The sequence below is a fragment of the Python bivittatus genome, unplaced genomic scaffold (assembly GCF_059951505.1).
Source record: "Python bivittatus isolate LINGU-HERP-01145 unplaced genomic scaffold, Pbiv_v1 ctg000220_np1212, whole genome shotgun sequence".
Lineage (NCBI taxonomy): Eukaryota > Metazoa > Chordata > Lepidosauria > Squamata > Pythonidae > Python > Python bivittatus.
Genome location: NW_028277048.1, coordinates 37896733 through 37916401, shown reverse-complemented (window position 1 = coordinate 37916401; position 19669 = coordinate 37896733). Strand labels below are relative to the sequence as shown.

At 37.9% G+C, this 19669-nt stretch overlaps 1 protein-coding gene across 1 annotated transcript in view; it reads right to left on the bottom strand.

Moving 5' to 3' along the window:
- Positions 1 to 19661, bottom strand: part of NPLOC4 (NPL4 homolog, ubiquitin recognition factor) — a 58313-nt gene extending 38652 nt beyond the window's left edge. The window contains exons 1-8 of the mRNA XM_007419849.3: positions 19531 to 19661; positions 16057 to 16137; positions 13821 to 13933; positions 9941 to 10120; positions 6445 to 6493; positions 5594 to 5688; positions 4753 to 4876; positions 931 to 1110 (exon numbers count right to left, since the gene is read on the bottom strand). Coding sequence (XP_007419911.1) covers positions 931 to 1110; positions 4753 to 4876; positions 5594 to 5688; positions 6445 to 6493; positions 9941 to 10120; positions 13821 to 13933; positions 16057 to 16137; positions 19531 to 19545 — 837 coding nt within the window. The 5' untranslated portion in view covers positions 19546 to 19661. The remainder of the gene's footprint in view (positions 1 to 930; positions 1111 to 4752; positions 4877 to 5593; positions 5689 to 6444; positions 6494 to 9940; positions 10121 to 13820; positions 13934 to 16056; positions 16138 to 19530) is intronic.
- Positions 19662 to 19669: the final 8 nt, after the last annotated feature.

Here is a 19669-nt window from a genome sequence, read left to right as displayed (position 1 = left end):
CCTCAAAATGCCAAGGTGCTGTATCCTTACTGAAGCTGTTTTAAGGGCTTCCCCGTGTCATCGGAGGATGTATGTGCATGCTCAGGCAACACTTTGGCTGGGATTGCAGCCAAAATGCTTTATCGACAACCCAGTAGAAACGTCGTCGATCAAATGGAGAGATCCTCAAAGTAGCAACTCAACCCCTGTCATTGGTGTATGACTTGCCCAACAACTGGGACTGGCTGACTTGCCAGCATCACTGACAAATACTGATTTATAAAAAGAAATATGCTTTGTATTTGTATTTAACATTTAGAAAGTCTGTCAACTACCCCCAGTATTTCATAAACATGTGCCAAGTAATCTTTCTAACAAACCTATAAGGCAGGGAAATATTCCCATCAAACCACTGATTCAGTCCGATGTACCTAATTTTCTTAGCCCATCCTTCAGGTTTTCAGCTCAGCGTGGATTTAGACTAAAAACTTCCTCACTTTCAGTGCAAATCCTTATCCATTACAGATCAGTACATACTTGGTAACCTGCATTGCTGTGCGCCTCCCCCACCCTCAACCATATAAAGCTGTGTGGGCATATTTTCAGCTGAAGCAGAAGGCCAGCATGCAGAGATGTTTTTGCAAGTTGTAGGGAAGCAATTATTTACAAAATGTAAGTTAAACAAAATAGGACAATAAGAGCAAGGGCTACCAACTTATGGTTAGTATAAAACACACTGGTAAGTTTAATTTCACATAAATGTGCACATGTTCAGACTGAAATCAAGTTTGTTTCTTGAGAAAGTAAGACAGTTCATAGCAAATTTTGCTCCCCAAAAAAACAATGAATTTTTGTATTTCAATATCAGAAAGTACGAAGAGAAATTTTCTGTTTCCCAAGCATTCTTCTAAATGGAGCAGGTCAGAGGATTTTAGAGTAAGGATTTGTTACCTGTGGAGGTTCATAGATGGCAGAAACTTCAGCTCGAATACCCAGAGGAATGTCTTTATGTTCTGTGTATCTTCCATATAGATATCCAAAATGTTGATTTCCTGTTTTTCTCCAGAAGTCCAAGAAACGATCTGCAATGGTATGGTTCTCAAACATGATATTATCCACATGTCTATATTTCTGCCATTTGAAAAAAAACATAAAACCATGATTAAACATTGCCCCTTATTAGAATCAGTAAAGTTCAATATAGACACAAAACTATGGATATTAGCCTGCTGTCTTCTAACTCAGCTAGCTTCATTTGGAGTTATAGTAAGCCAAAATGCTTTATACAACAGAGCAAAATGACGCTATACAGTCAGGTCCAGAAATATTGGGACATCGACACAATTCTAACATCTTTGGCTCTATACACCACCACAATGGATTTGGAATGAAACAAACACAATGTGCTTTAACTGCAGACTGTCAGCTTTAATTTGAGGGTATGTACATCCAACTCAGGTGAACGGTGTAGGAATTACAACAGTTTGCATATGTGCCTCCCACTTGTTAAGGGACCAAAAGTAATGGGACAGAATAATAATCATAAATCAAACGTTCCCTTTTTAATACTTGGTTGTAAATCCGTTGCAGTCAATCACAGCCTGAAGTCTGGAACGCATAGACATCACCAGACGCTGGGTTTCATCCCTGGTGATGCTCTGCCAGGCCTCTACTGCAACTGTCTTCAGTTCCTGCTTGTTCTTGGGGCATTTTCCCTTCAGTTTTGTCTTCAGCAAGTTAAATGCATGCTCAATGGGATTCAGGTCAGGTGATTGACTTGGCCATTGCATAACATTCCACTTCTGTCCCTTCAAAAACTCTTTGGTTGCTTTTGCAGTATGCTTTGGGTCACTGTCCATCTGTACTGTGAAGCGATGTCCAATGAGTTCTGCAGCATTTGGCTGAAAGTGAGCAGATGATATTGCCCGAAACACTGCAGAATTCATCCTGCTGCTTTTGTCAGCAGTCACATCATCAATAAATTCAAGAGAACCAGTTCCATTGGCAGCCATACATGCCCACGCCATGACACTACCACCACCATGCTTCACTGATGAGGTGGTATGCTTAGGATCATGAGCAGTTCCTTTCCTTCTCCATACTCTTCTCTTCCCATCACTCTGGTACAAGTTGATCTTGGTCTCATCTGTCCATAGGATGTTATTCCAGAACTGTGAAGGCTTTTTTAGATGTCGTTTGGCAAACTCTAATCTGGCCTTCCTGTTTTTGAGGCTCACCAATGGTTTACATCTTGTGGTGAACCCTCTGTATTCACTCTGGTGAAGTCTTCTTTTGATTGTTGACTTTGACACACATACACCTACCTCCTGGAGAGTGTTCTTGATCTGGCCAACTGTTGTGTAGGGTGTTTTCTTCACCAGGAAAAGGATTCTTCGGTCATCCACCACAGTTGTTTTCTGTTGTCTCCCGGGTCTTTTGGTGTTGCTGAGCTCACCGGTGCGTTCCTTCTTTTTGAGAATGTTCCAAACAGTTGTTTTGGCCACGCCTAATGTTCTTGCTGTCTCTCTGATGGGTTTGTTTTGTTTCTTCAGCCTAATGATGGCTTGCTTCACTGATAGTGACAGCTCTTTGGATCTCATCTTGAGAGTTGACAGCAACAGATTCCAAATGCAAATAGCACACTTGAAATGAACTCTGGGCCTTTTATCTGCACATTGTAATTGGGGTACTGAGGGGATATCACACACCTGGCCATGGAACAGCTGAGAAGCCAATTGTCCCATTACTTTTGGTCCCTTAACAAGTGGGAGGCACATATGCAAACTGTTGTAATTCCTACACCGTTCACCTGAGTTGGATGTACATACCCTCAAATTAAAGCTGACAGTCTGCAGTTAAAGCACATTGTGTTTGTTTCATTCCAAATCCATTGTGGTGGTGTATAGAGCCAAAGATGTTAGAATTGTGTCGATGTCCCAATATTTCTGGACCTGACTGTATGTCTGTAGCACTTGCAAAATTTACTGTTGTGACACAACATTTGACACAAAGAGACCTATTTCAGCCCCGACAAGAACAAGAAGACGCTGTAACAACCTTTTGTCCTGCAGCAATCCATGTTCAACTGGAGTAAGCACACAACTTTTGAATAGCATGGTTTCAATAGGACTTCTTGCATAGTAAATTGCCGGAATGCCTCCCTAATTTATACCAGGACCGGGGTAAATTTCCAATCATTCAACTCTAACTTTCTCTATGGGATCCCAATCCAAATTGGACACTTTGAAATGACAATTAACAAAAAACCGTGCATGTGTCATTCTGTTCTCCTTTCTGTCACAGTCTTAGCCACTCCCTAGTAATTTAGCACTTGTGGGATGATCCCAGCTTACAGGTTTTCTTTTTTGTTGATATTGATAGCTTAGTACAATTCAAACATGGGCCTGCAACTGCCCCACACTTTTTAAAATTTCCTAAGAATATCTTCCATGCCACTGTTGGATTTAAAAGCACTCCAAGGAAATAAAAAATTTGTTGAAGGCTGGCATTTGCAATATGCCAGAGCCTCCAATTATTCTTTAATAAACAAATAATTAAATCATTCAGGAAACTTTCTTTCTTCCTATTTCTGCACCTTTTCAGAATTAACCTTTCCAACCATTAAGCTCACACTCCAAAAGAGTGAACTATTTGAAATTAAATGTGAACCCTAGATAATATTATAGGAAAACTCCTCAGATTGTATAGACTGGAAAAGATTGAAAGCTTTGCTTCCTTATGTCCAAGCCTGGAACTTTGTTCAGTATTAATAATGTTGAAGAAAACAAATCTTGGTTTAAAGTTGACCCATTTACCTAAACAATACAAATGGCTACAGCCTACTTGCATTCAGATATAAAGACTACATTTAGATATTATTTTAAACAATAATTCTTTAAAATTCTATATTAATCATGAAAAAGCACTGTACAACTTCAACCTGTCTGGTCACTCTGAATTGGCTCCTTCTGTAAAATAAGCATGAGTAAACAAAGACAAACAGCTGAGGCTTTATCTTTGCAGTCCCCAAATGTATCCATAATGAGGCAATACCTTTACAGATCTGGTCTGTTTCAGTGCAGAAATGGGTTTGGCATCTTTTCAGTAACTTTTGGTTGAAACATATCTTTGCTCTAATAGGTCTGGCCTCGCTAATTCTAGCTCATAAATTTAAATCTTCCTGGGACATTGCAGAGCTTCAAAGTTATAGGGTGTTCTATTATTGTTATTGGGTCCTGAAAATGCTACATGAGTTATTAAACAAGGACCTACAGAAAACTCAACCCTGCCTTTTACTTATCCAGTATTGCAGTAAAACAATGATAGGCATTATGGTGGCCCAGTTTAATGCATTTTCTTCAGCGCTATCAACAAGCAGAATACCGTTTTTGCTCTCTGTATTTACCCCTAGAGTTTGGAGAGGTCAAAGTAGCCATCCTAACGTTTTTACACTATCCCTTCTACAGCTATATCTGCAGAAGAATATACTGCTATTATGTTATTAAAATTTGAGGTGGTAGTCTTTCACTTCATTTAAAATTGCTGTAATATCTGCTCATATATACAGCAGATTTCCTCCAGTTTATAAGGAAACTATCAGACAAATATATTGTTTCCTCTCCCTGTATGAGTACTAACAGTTGGTCCCCAAGCAGCTGTCAAAACATTCCCCAAATCCTCCTGGCTATTCCTTCCCAAAACAAACATCAGAGGCAAGATATCTCTCTGCTGCTTTGAAAAGCAGGCTTTCATTATGGATAATACTGATCTTACCTGCCTATTGAGTGTGATGGCACTTGGCTGGCACTTGGTACAGATTCCTTCTGGCCATGGTGGATGTCCCTCACATCCAGATTTAATCTTGCAACTAATGTTTTCAAGAGCAACAAATTTCCCTCTAAATGGAAAGAAGAAACATGCTGAATTTCTTGGCATTTTTAAAAAATACCCAACCAACATAGAGTAGACATCCTGTCAGAATATCCCATCAGGCTCTACATCTATATGCTGTCTGCGTGTAATTTCCCAACCTTCATTGTAAACTAGGGGAAAAAAACAGCAATTCAATACAGAAACCAACCTGCCTCTTCTCTCATTTAACATTAATGTTAGCAAACATATCAAATACACAAATAATTGCTAACACAGCATGAGCAACATAAAAACTGTAAACACGAGAAACATCAGTTGCAGATTCACAGCATTATAAAAATAAAGATGTTTAACATTTGCTACTTATGCATGGAATACTTTTTATGAGAAACCACTATAAAAAGAAATGTGCATAAATGGATGAATGGAAAGATTGTGCTTCTAGGCTATGTTGAAGGACAGCTTTTTGATTCTGCACTCTGCTGGTAATATGACTAAACTATAGTTTTGTTATCCCCTTTAAAAATGTCTTCAATGAACCAATGTATAGGGTCAGTTTAAGCTCAACAACCAAGGGGAAAAAATTAAAATTCATCTCACCCCAATATGCTAAACTGGTTTAAAAGTAATTACTTTGTTACTGTTTGAAACCAATTTGCTTTTGCCCTATAGTTTTCTAATTTTTCAGATTTTATCATCTATAATGAGATTCCTCTGCAGAATACGTATACAAGTTTCTTACTTGTCTGCACCTCCAGTCAGTTTCCTGATGTAGGCATGGAATGACATATGCTTCACAGGAGGTTCCAGATGGTTTAAATAATCCTCATCAAAAGGCTGCCAAGAACCCACATACACAAAGGAAAACCAGGTCAGACACCTGCTTGATAATACATTGATCACTGTACAAATGGATATTTTAGTCTGAAGTCTCTGCTGGCATTCAATATGGAAACAATTAGAGAGCATTGCACTCTTTTTCCACAGCAGTTACTACTCTGACAGTAATAGTGAGGCCCTTTCTTCTACCTCCCTCACGTTACGATGTTTTAGCCTTGTACAAAGTAGCTTCAGAAACCCAACCTGCCTTATGGATGTAATATTCTTGTGTTTTAGCTTGCAGAGCTAAAAGCATAGCTAAAGAATTCTAGCAGAGGTTACCTAGCTGACTGAAGAATCTGTACACAACTAAAAACGACTAAAAGGTTTTTACTACGTAAGTATTAATAAAAACAGTGCAGGATATAAGCATACCCAATAAGTAGCTTTCAGTTATAGCTCTAAAAAAGGAAAGAACCCACAATATAAGTGGAAGGTACCAACTGCTTATGCTTCACTGAAACTTTACTAGTATATCCTGTTAAAACCACTATTGCAGAAAACCAGATGTCAAAAACCAGGTAAATTCAGGTTTTGACCTGACAGTTATATCTAAGGATCCAATTTTGCCTCTTTAAGCATTATCAGCATAGCTAGGATACATTAAAGTTTCAACAACATCCTCTCTATTGATGCCATTAAAGCAACTGTATATATCAAGAAAACTTTTAGCTTGTAAAGTATTACTATAAGAGCTTTTGTTTATCTGCTTACCTCTAAAGGTACACAGTGCACACATTTACCCAGTGGACCATGTCGACATCTGTGTGAAGAGAACATTAGCAGCTAAATTGACTGGTAAAAACAGAAAAGCACTCTACTTTGTAAAGTTTTATAGATTAATACTTTTAGTATCAGTCTGATTAACTGTGCAAATAAGTTGTCATCACATCATGAGCAAGTAAGTATTCTAAAGAAATGAATACAGGTAGTCCTTGCTTAATGCCCCTAATTGGACTGGAATTTCCACTGCTAAGCAAAACAGTCATTAGGTGAAACAACATGTGACTGCACCACTTAGTGACAGCAATTCCAGTAGACCAGGTTGCAGTCGTTAGGCCAAGACCACATGGTTGTGAGGACTTCACACTTCTCCTGCTCTGCCATGCTTGCCTCCACTTCAACTCCCCCCACCTGCCTATCTCCCCCACATCTCTGCCCTTTTGGCCACCCTGCACTCCACCTTCCCTGCAACACCCACCATTCTGCACCCCTGCTGCCCCCCAGCTGACCTTCACTATCTTCTGCTGCTGCTGCTGCTGCTTCTTCCCACTGCTGACAAGGTCCTTAGGAAGGCATCACGTGGCCAGCAGCTGCCTCGCAAAGGGCTATGCCAGGTGTACCTTGTCAGCAGCAGGAGGAGGAAGATGGCAAAAGTCAGCTGGGGGCAGCAGGTGCAGAAGAGTGCAGGGTAGCCAGAAAGACAGAGACTGGGGTGATAGGCAAGTGGGTGGAGTTGAAGCACACCCTGTGTTCGTAAATCCAGGCAGGCTGCCAAGCAGCTGAATTTTGATCATGTGACCGTGGGGGGCATTGCAATGGCCATAACTTCGAGGACCAATCATAAATACCATTCATTCAGCACTGTTGTAACTTCAGTTACATACAAACAGTTAAGGAAGGACTACCTGTACTGATCAGAGATTAACATATCTGTTGATTAAGCATACATCAGCTAAGAATTACTATGCTAATTGCCAACTACACCTAAAATGTCCCTAATTTTAGAAATCTCGTTATGGAGGGCACCAATAAGATACAATGCTATTTTTTAATAATGGAATATATAGACAGGTTGGTTACACTGTTGCAGAAAAGGTCCAGAGCAGCATCTTCCATTTCCAACTGTTTAAGGATAAAGAATGCATGAGGACTAGTAATACACTATTACTCAGTATTTTAAAAATCTTTTATTTATTCAACATCCATTTTAACAGGTCTTTCAGAATTACTTTCTTTTCCTGCTGTTGACATTTTCTTCATAAAAGTTAGTGTGTTCCTAGTGTTCCTTTCTTTTATTTATATATATATAGAGAGAGAGAGAGTCAGGCATAACTTTCAACAAAAGAAGAGATTTTTGCCTATGATGTTTTCATAAGCACTTTTTTCAAAATCACACAACTGCCAACAATACTTCACTATTCAAAGGTTTCTGGGTTTTGATCTTCACTGAAGCAATGATTCCGATACATGGAAAGCTACATAAAGGGGCAACGTAGACCTATCTAACCTTAAAAAAAATAACATATTCTAAAAGTTTAAGTCAGACTCTAATGAGAGTTACTAATAATAGAGGTCTACTCTAAAAAAAAGTAGCCATCAGGTGGTCACAATGCCATTTCCTCAGACAGACACCAAGTATTACAATGTTCTCTGTATACCCCATGAGAATAATATATTTCATGTCTCTTTAAAGATTCCAGCTAGGAACTAAATGGTTATCAAGAGCAATTCTGACCTTAAGTCTCAACATATCTGAGAAATACTAAAGCATGCACCATCTCTGAAGTTCTAACTGTTTCCATTCAAAGGAATACAAAAACAGGCATAAAGATTTAGAAGATAAAAACCAAGCAAACTGCCTACAATAACGTCTATACCTTCTTGATATAACCCCTCCTACTGGCTTAACAACAAAGTACCCACACAGCCTTTCTGTAATTCACTGTTATTATTTTTCCTTGGCTTATTTATAAAAGCACAAACATTTGAAACTACAATAATTAGGAGGGCATGAAGACTACCAGGAAATCCAGTCACTATCCTAGACTCCAAAATATTAATATTTTTACTTAAGGGTAATGGCTGTAGAAATATAATGTGAATAAGAGACTTAGCATTAATACAGTAAATTATCAACACTGCTTTTGCAGATGCATAAAAACACTGTATCTATTAGTGGCAATTTCAACTCTTTTATAATTGTTGGTGTTTGGGATGCACAATTCAAAGCATGCTTTAAATATTCAATTAAAATTACTTTCTTCAAACTAATCAGCCATCTAATATCAACATCAGCAAGACCCAGGAGCTTTGCAGTAGATGACTCAGTGAGAGATGCTTCCTATGATTGGGGCCTACAAAAAAAAAACTCAGTTGCCACTTCAGAAGCCCCTTCCACATAATTCATCTGTTAAATCAAGGGCTTTTGTACATGTAGTTGACTAATTATTTCTCATTCTTTGCTATTGTTACTAGAAATCCATTTAGTCCAACCACAGTGATCAAATTCAAGACATACAGGACTTTTACTGAGAATGATAATGGAATTCTGAATAAGCAATTGTATTCAATAAAAAACAAATCAAGCTATACTATGTACTTACAGCTCTCTTGCACAATTTTAAGTTTGGCTAAAGTAAGAGCTACTCCATATGATACCCAGACTTTGCTGAAATTATTTATGCCTACTACTATTACATCTAGAGTATAGATATAAGGATGTATGCCAAGTTGTGGCACTTCAAGATTTTAGATGGAAACAAATTGATTACTTAAGCAGTAAGCTACAAAACCTATTTCATTATATGCTTTTAACAACTGGTTAAAATTATATTACAAGATACACTTCATTCTACAAAGCCATAAATGACTTGGGGACCAAGTAAAGCTTATAACAATTAACACTTTTCAGGTCTTTTCAATGGTTGTCAGTGTTCTTTCCTGAACAACAACTAGAACAATGTAGTTTTTTTTTTTAAAGGACTAGGATTATAAGTCTGTCTGAGGCTTTCTGTAAGAATTTCAGAGGGAATATTTAGATTACTGGCCATTTATTCACTACCAACCATTTAACTTCTGCGATGTGAGTTACTACTTTTATAACTTGGACTAAACAAAGACAAAGACAAAAGTTATATCAAAATGACTCCCAAAGTATGAGGTTGCTTTCCTAGAAAACCCAGTACCATTTTTTTCCATGGCCTGTTCTGAAGATCAATACATCAATTCTCTAGATTTCTAAAGAAAGAATCCCTTTTTGAGTTCTGCTCTTCATAAGCACCCTTGAAACATGTAGCATGTCCAGGTATCATCTACTCCAACCCATCTCAGAGAACTAAGTTATTACCAAATTGTAGAAAAGTGCTTCAATGTGAACTGACATGGGTTTACTTTAGTTACCTTTGGGAATGGGGAATAGAGAAGGAAAGCAGGAAACAAACAGCAAACTGAGAAATGTTGTGAAATAAGAAAGCACAATGATATTTACAATTGCTGGTCTCTGCTTCTATAAATTTTCCCATCCTGTTTTATTAGGTATTGATCAATTTCATCTTCTACCACCTGGGGAACACCTAGTGGACGTATTCCTTGAGAAATTGAGGTATCCATGTTCTCAGAGGAAGAGCCAGCTGCGCTTGAGGGAAAGAGGAACAGCATATCTCCATGTCTACAAAAAAAAAAAAAAAAGATAAAAATATAACAATTGTTACAGAATGATCAATTTCATAACTACATTCAACAACATCAAAATATTTCAGTTTTTAATTTCAAGTAAGGTGGATTTTAGGAGGGTACTTTATAGGATTGGCAATTGTACAGATTACAGGTTTCATTATACCATCTTTTCCATTTACAGAAAGGAGTGAGATCAAGCAGAAGCATTCTATAGAAGAATGGAGACAATCTTCTCTGAACTCCCCTTTCCCCTTCCAAGCTGCCAGTGCCATCTTCCAAACTATTCTGGATGGTTCCTCCACCTTATGAAAGAGCTTTTCAGGAAGCTACAGCCATAATCAGTAAACATCATCCCCATTCTTGCAGCTGATTGTTCTGTGAGCAGAATTCAGATCAAAGGAAATCTGGATCTAAACCCAAATTACACTAAGACTAAACTAGAGCTATCTTATGCTTATTTACTTGCAAGTAAGTTCCCCTGTATCCAATTGAGGTTATTTTGAGATAAATGCCCACAGGACTGCAGTCTAAGAACTTTCCATTTTTTACATCATTTCCTTTTATCTCATGACAAATAATGCTGGCTCTTTTGAAGTTGCATTTTTCTGAGATATCATTTCCTGAAGAGCCATTTTTTATAATGGTAGTAAAGGGACTACCACCTCCCTAGCCTATTCAAGATAAGAACAGATGCCAAGGAAAGAATAAGTTCTAAACAGTGTCAGATTTCTGTCTCCTTTTTTTCCTACAATTATTGGCAACCTGCCAAACACTAGTAGACTGAGGGTGATTCACAAGGGAGCTGATGAGTAACCTATTCTACCAAGGTTAGCTTTTCTTCTTGTAACAGTAACATCAAGGGTTGACAAAGAAACCAATTAGTTGCCTGCCCCAAATAAAAAATACATTCAAGGGAAATGAAGCAGCCTCCTCCCTTTACTCTTCACAGAAAAAAGTGAGAAGGTTTTGTCTCCTTGTTTCAATTGGCATTTGGGAACTAAATATGCTATGCCATATTTTAATAGCTGTTATTTTAAATGTAGTAATGTACTGTCAAACGTGAGCGAGCAACAATATGCAAATGTTTTAAATAGGCACATGATGTATTTACCTCAGATGGCTTCCATAGGTCTCCAATAAAGGAATACGCAGCACATGTATTTATGATAAAGACCTGAAGAAAGCCATCTGAAGTTTCAGACTATAGAAAAGATGTGACTTAGTGCTAGCCTTTTTTCTATCATAGTGGAAGAAATGAGGAAGCTAAATGTGATCCAACAATATATCCATAGACAAACATGCCCTTGCTGAAAAGACACAGTAAGTAGACACTACAATGAGTGTGCACATACATTTTACTACCACAGTACATCATTTTGTGAAAAGCAACATTATTCTAAAAGAAAGCATAAATAGACTGCTCTCTAGTTATAAAAATGACAACAGAATAAGGTATTTAATCTAAAGTAAAAAAGCAACAATTATGAAGATCAACCTTTCTTTACTCTGAAAGATATAATGAATCAGCCAAGAGGAAAGCAAACAGATGCCATGTGTGTGCCTATAGAACATATTTGAATTTAAAATTGTCTTCTCTTCAATACAGCCCTTGAAAAATTCAAAGACTCCTTTAAATCATAGATAATTTCCTCAGAAGTAACAAGCAATTCACCCACCTAACCAAGCTGATTTGTGGTAAGCAGAACACATATGCAACTATCCTGAAAAGAAGATGGCAACGTTGTTTTGGAGTCCAACCTGTTTTAGATGGGGTTATTCTCTCTTAGTGGTAAAATAAACACTGAAATCCCGAGTAACATCCACAGCATGTCAGGGTACTTCATACTTTTGTAAGATAGCAAATCAATTGAATCTGTCTCAGCTGCACCCACAGAAATAAACAGGACCTGTGTAATGGAGCCATCTCCCTCCTGGTTCCTTCAAGCTGAGAGGAGAAAGCATGAGCAACAAGATTCAATGGTGTTTCTTTAAAGGAAGATGAGATACCACCAGTGTGGTATGTCTTCTCCTAAAGAAGCCATTTGTTGATCCAGCCATGTTGGAAAACTACTGCTCTCTCTTCAAATTCTCATTTTTGGAGAACACTATAGAAAAGATTATACATCAGCTTCAGAGTTAAGCCTTCAGTCAAGATTCAGTCTTAGACATGGGAGAGAAGCAGCACTGTTGCTCTGGTGGATGACTTTCATTGGGACTTACGCAGTTAGAGTGTGCCTCTTTTGATCTTTTTGGACCTCTCAGTGGCTTCTGATATCATCAATGATGGTATTTTACTGGACTATCAACAGGGGGTAGGAATTGGAGGCATTGTTTTGCAGTGGCTCTGCTCCTATTTACTGGTCAGGTCTAGTCAACAGTGAAAGAGGAGGAGCAGTCAAGCCCAGTATGGGCTTCCACAGGGCTTGGTTCTTTTCCTATTGCTTTTTAACATCTCTAGTAACTTTCTACTTACTATGTCTATTTGCCAAGGGTGGGTCTGCCTACATATGTTGTTGGATCACATTTAGCTGATGGGAGAGGTCATCCATCAGTTTGGGATGAGATACCATCAATACATTGATAATAAAGCAATTGTGTATCACTACCCAAGACCAAGCCAGAGATACTATGGAAGTTCTAACCTGAAGCCAAAGGTTGTGAGGGTCTGGGTGGCTAGAAACAAGCTTGAACTAAATCCCAGCAATACAGAATTGCCAGTTGTTGAGAAATACTTTGGTTCCAAGATGGCCCCACTGTAGTCTTTGGATAGGGTTGTTCTTCCCTATAGAAACAAGTTTGCAGCTTGTGGGTATTCATCGACTCATTGCTCTTGCTGGAACAGCAGATGGATGCTATGACTGGGAGGCTTTGCCCAGCAGGGGTTGATGTGCCAGTTGCAACCTTACTTGGACCTGGAAGCCCTGGTGAGAGTAACTCATACTTTTATGACATGTTTGGATTACTGTAATGTGCCCTAAATGGGGCTGCCTTTGACAATTGCTCAGAAGTTGATACAGGATCCAGCAGCCGGAATGCTAATGGGTGAGAACCATTATGAAAGTGTAACACTATTTCCTGATTGAAGCATGGGTTACTAACAGGTTTCTGAAACAAATTAAAAATGCTGTTTTTAATCTATAAAGCTCTATATGGTTTTGTTCCAGGGCACCTTAGAAACCATTTCCTCCAGGCAGAATTTGTCTGGTTCATGTATTCATGGGAGGAGGGGGGGATATCTCAAGGACCTACCCTTATTAGAATGCAGAGGGTCACAGGCCTAAAGGAAATGCTTTTCTGTTATGGCCTCCACACCCTGGAACACTTTGCCCTTGAAGGTACACCTGGTACTTTCCCTAAGTCTTCTGCAAAGGAATTAAACCCATTTTGTTTGAAGGGGCATGTAGGGACTGATGTTGTTTGCTTGTTTGATGATTGGGCAGCTGCGTATTATGAGTTTTGATTTTCATGTTGTTTGCTGATATTTGATTTGATATATAAAAAAATCAAATATAATAAAATGTCAGAAGTCATTTAAGCTGGATAGCATAAAAATACATAAAATAAATAGAACTCAGCAAACATTTAACAGATATTTGTATACAGATATCATACTATATTACCTTGGCTTGTCAAAACACAATTGGAATCAACTTCAGTCCAACAGTGGCCCCACTATTTTATTGAATACTTACTTGATCTTCAGTAAGTTGAGGGACTTATTGGGAGAGGATGTGATCTCACCGGTCCTGTTTCGATTGATGTACACAGAAAATCCATTATTTCTGAAGCCAAATTCTTTTGCAACCTACAGAAATAAATTCATTTGTTTATAGAAATCAAGATACAAAGCATCTTATTCTGGCTGTAAATATTACACAAGTGAGAAAATAATTTATCAAAAACATTTACTGAAAGAATCTACATTTGAATTATTTGTTCACATTTAAATTAAAGCTTTATAAGGATGGATTTTAGAAACTAAGCCCGAGTGCTTATGTTAATGATTTATTTAATAATAAATATATTTAATATATTTAATCCATTGTGGAGGACAACTCATTGCTTTAACCAGATTAAGCAAATCACCAGCTGAAATGGGTAGAAAAGGGAGGCAAATAAAACTGAAATCTTTCAACATTTTCTCTCCCTAACTTAAAACAGAAAGGAATGAGTAGGAATATTCACTGTCTCACAATATATGAAACAAATAATCTTATATCCAAATACATATAAAACCTCATTAGAGCTAACAGGATATTATTAATTGGACATCCAAATAAGTGACATTAAATTGAAATATGGCTATCGATACAAACAAAAACTTCTGAAATTTGTTCTTTGCAGAAACTCATCTGGCTGTCTTGCATAAAAGGTACTCCCTCTATTGGCAGGATTCAATAACTAGTAGCCAACGTGGCCAGATGAGCAAAATTTATGCTTCCCATAATCCCTGCCCACACACAAGAGGGATTTAATCTTTGGACATTACGTGGAGCTCAAGTCCCAACACCATGGGCTAGGGGAAGTGCCTTTTCTGCACCAGAAGAAAAGAATATGGGCTCTTCCTCACTGAACCCATTTTCAAATTCTCAGAGGGCAGCAAGAAACTTCACGGTTTTCCTATTGGTTTTGAAGTTTATTGTAGAATGAGGAGGAGCCCTGCTACTACAGCTATACTTCAGTTTTAAGTTATAACTATACCATGACTTTACCTATTTATTTTATAGAAGTGAACATGGGCATTACTTTGAGACTACTGGTTAAAAGTTATGTGCTTAAAAGTAGAATTACTTCTTTAAAAAAAAATTATGGGGTACACTATATTGGTTACTTACATTCTTAAATAAGCTACCAATGTTTTTCTTTTAGTATTTATTCTGTTTGGTTGCAAAGCCCACTTGTTTCCATTGTGCTTCCTGATTTCATATGGCGAAACCATCAATGATGATGCGACAAGGGGTTTGTTCTTCAGCCACCTTATCACAGAGCCTGTTTTTAGCTGTGAGTGAGTGACTGGCCCATAGTCACCCAGCTGGCTTCTGTGCCTAAGGGAGGATTAGAACCAGAGTCTCACTGCTCCTAATCCAGTACCTTAACCACTTATACTACATTGGCTCTCAGTAAATAAGTAGCCAATAATTACAATAATAATAATATACAGGTCTATCTGTACATCCCTCAGAAGTAAGAATTAAATTCTGCAAAATGTAATATAATCCTATTCCTACTATATATGGTTATGGCTGCAGATGGTTTTTTTTGCATGATAATTATATAATGGTAAAGGTATCAAGTAACATGGCAATCCTGAACTACAATAATTGTTTCTCACTCTGCTCACTTCACCTGTATTAAGCTTACTGGTCTCTACACATGGACTCTAGCATTTTTGCTGTGCAACATCTGAGTGCCAGATGTTGTAATTCATCACATCAGATCTTTTCCCATCAAACATTTAAAATAATCCTTTAACAGAAATAGCATTGCAACATGTCAGGACAAGTCCAAAGTGAAACCTAACACCGTATCTGTACTTCACCATACTCTGCAGACATTCATACTACAATTTAACATTGTAATTAGATGTAGACTCCATAATGCGATCCCTCCCCAACTTTTTCTTTTGCAATTTTATCTGATGAAGTTATTGAGAGAGATTCACATTATTTGGTTACCTTGACTTGGCATAATAAAGGCATTGTCTTAATATAGATTCTGGAATTTCCTTGCTCTCTTTGAATTCAGATAAAGCTTCAATAAAAATGTCAAACCTTGATGTTAATTCTGCATCACCAGAAGTTTCTGTGTAAATCCAACTATATTCTAAACAGTAGATCCATGGTCTGGCTTGTTCAACCAATGAACAAGATGAGATGTACTTCTCTTATTGTCCTACGAAAGCCCAAAGAATATGCCAAAACAGAATACCTTTTTCAGAAATGTTGCAGCAGTTTCTCGTTTTGTTGCAGTAATACGTTTTACTCCCTCTGGTGACTGGACACGGATTATCTGTAAGGAATTTTAAAGATTTGGGAAAAAGTTAGATAGCAAAAATAACTTAAGTCTACCAAATTTTCATGATTAAGGCAAAAAATGTCATACATAGAAGTCTAGAATACATGAGAGATGTAACATTTCAATAATTTTGTGTTTAAAATATAAAAAATAGTTTCTATCAAAAATAGGTAGCCAGTAGAAAGAATAAAATCAATAGCTAAGTACAACCTATTTTCACATTTTCAGTTTACAATACAAAATATTAGAAAAATATAGAATGAATTTTGAGTTTTTAAGTTACAAACTGCAGAAATTAAACTCAGGCCTCTAAGAAAAATTCACAAGCTTTTCAGACTGTAAAAAAATTACATCACATTGCATCATTAATTGCTAGCACGCTTCATTTTAAAGGAAAATTGTCATCCATCTTCATTAAAATGAAAAGTCACACCAATCCTGTGGGATACACAGGGACAGAAACAGAATAGTAGCTATTTACTGAGAAAAACAGCAATTCATATGAAATCACGCTCAGCTCTGGTAAGAGGCTAACTTGTTTTTGTGCAACATTTAGCACTAAACTCTATACTGTATCATCTTGTGGAATTTAAAAAGATAGACAAGCTGCATAAATGTGCACAATCCTGTATCACTTGCTATGCCTCTGCTCAGAGTTCGAATCTATACTTGAACGATTATAAAATTTAAGGGCAGATTTTACATATAAGTTGGTGCTAACCTCACTGCAATGTAAGAATTAACAATGGTGGAAATTCACACATACAAATTGTCTATAAAATGTTTGAAACACTGTTTCAATGTTAGATTTTTTTTGAAAACAAGTGTTGGAAAACTACAACAGTGAAAGGAAGCAATCCTATACTCCTATAGTCGCTTCCTTGATAATCCTATCACAGTAAGCATAGATAACTTCAGATTGAATATGAACAAGATGTGGCTACACTGCAGCATCATTGTGAAGCAATTCTGTCTTTAAAAGGTAAAGATGCCCTTGTGTTCAGCTCAACTCCTCTACCTCAAAGTGCTGATTCCATAATTCCACCCAGGATTCCACCTGGAGACACAGCTAAATGACTAATCCTAAGACCATGCCAAACCATTAATTATCTCCTTGAACAATGTCCACTTTTTAAAATCTCTTTAAAACTAGATATTTTTGTGGGTGTGTGTGCTTTCTGTTGTGTACGAATCTCAAGAGTATCTCAAGTGAGGAAACTATTTTTAAAAATAGGAACATTTAAAAGTTTGGTTATATATTTAAAAAAATTAAAGAACAGCTGAAAGACTACAATATCCAGATGTGGACGTACAGACAATTGCCAACTCATGCCTCAGGAGATATCCCAAAGCATAGATACTGCTAGTCAAAAAACTTGACAAATGTTATGCATAAACTAGAATTTTACAACACTGACAAAATTTTGAGAAAAATAGCAAATAGCATTTATTTCAAAACTGTATAATCTCCCATAGTTTTACTCTGAAAAGTGTAATAGTCATAGCATTTATCCAAAGTACCATGGTTATCAGGCAGTTTAAAAATGTAATAAATAAAATTGAAAGTTTAGTATAAACTTGGGCAATAAAGAAATCATATATAATCTGAATTGAGGTATAAGCTGCCTAAAGAACACCATGAGGACACCCTATTTTAAAAGTAAACTAAAGATTCTGTAAACACTTTATCAACTTGCTGATTCAACTCAACCAAAAGCAGGCTTTAAAAGGAACTGAATTCATATTATAGTCTAGCTTCTGAGATGGAAGGCTACAGGTTACCTACCAAAATTGCTCAAGAAAGATGTTGCCTGCAATTTGCTATATATAATTTTATCAATGACACCCCAACACAATATAGCCAATACTAATTCCATAGATAAAATATTGACAATTTATTAATACAAAACAAGGCAAACTAACAACTGTATTAAAATTTGTGCTGCCCAATTTTATGCAATGTTATACAAACCTAGCTGCCAAAAGATAATTTTAATTTGGGTTGGTCCTGCCATTCATAACATTCTGTTTTTCCATCTATTTCTTTATTAAAATAAAATTTTATAGAAGAGAAAGATGGAAGTGTAAAATGCTTTTAACGGCAGTAGGATCTGCCTACTCTCCAGTATGCCTTAGCTGAACTTTCTAACTGACCATAAAGGGCAGGGAAGAATTTTTCACCTCTACCAATTCAGATAAGAAAAAACATTGTAGATACTTCTTAAATGCTGTTAATGGAAAGCAAGTACTAGATTACTTCTAGCATGGCCAAAGCTTCCCTTATTTACTAAGACTAGTTTCCTACTGTTTAAATCCAAAAACAAGCGACCCACAGGGATACAAATATGGTTTATATAACCGTATCTGGCATACAAACTAACACAAGACTTAGGGCCTTGTGGGCAGGAAGCCATACGTCCTATGGATGTGGCTATCTTAATGTACTGCAAGTAATGTTAATATGGAACCTAGATGCCAAAATATAAAATAATTAGGGACTGAAAGGAAACTATTCAGGTAGAGTTATAGAAAGTTTGTCAGCCTTTCCAACTTCTTGTTGCCTTCTAGATGTGTTAGACTACAACTGCTATGACCATACCAACTTGGGATGATGGGAGTTGTAGCCCAATATTTCAAGAGAAGAACCTTTAGAGATAGGCTCTTATTATATGTATTGTGCATTTGTACCAAACCAACAGCTTTTAATTTTCTGACTCCCTGCATATCCTGCCCTAAAGACAGAGAGCATGATTTAGTCCAACTTACTAGACATATCCATGCTATCGATTTGTATTTAGTTTCCTTCAGAAAACTTGGGGAATTCTGCTTTTGAAAACTGTTCATTTCTGGTCCAGCTTACCAAGTCCCACTACTTTTGGAGGGAGAAAAATATATTATAAAACTGGCTCAGAGCTGTGATGTGCTGAGTTGTTCTCTCTGATTAACTGAAAAGAGAAACCGATCTTTTAACCCTCGCTGAAGGCGTGGGCCCTATCTTCAGTTGGATCAGCTCCCCCGGGTCGGTGGCCCATTAGACCGATTCCCCCCCAGCGAAGCCTCCCTTCAGAGACGTCGCCGCGATCTCCCTCCTCTTCCTCAAACCTGGCAAGGAGACGGGACAGGAAAATAAACCCCACCACGAGCTGTGCTTCCCACGCCAGAGGAAAGCCCAGAGCAGAGCTGTCAGCACCCAGCCGGGGAGGCGCTGGGGAAGAGGGGAGCCAAGGGGGAGCTGTGACCGCGGCGCCGGTCTAGACGCCCCCCTCCTCACAATGACAAAAGACCGGAGGGAGGTACCCCCGGACGAAGGGAACAGAGGAGGGAGATCCTCTCCTTCCCTCCCTGGCCTCATCCCCTTAGCGTACCGCCCTCGCAAGCCGAACTTACAATGGTCTCCGCCATATCCTTGCCGCCGCTCCGACCCTCGTCCTGCCCCGGCTCCGGTAACTCCGCCCACTACCCGCCCTTTCTGCTGCTCGTGCGCCGCCAATACTGCCGCGTCACCGTTCCCGCCCGGTAACGCAGG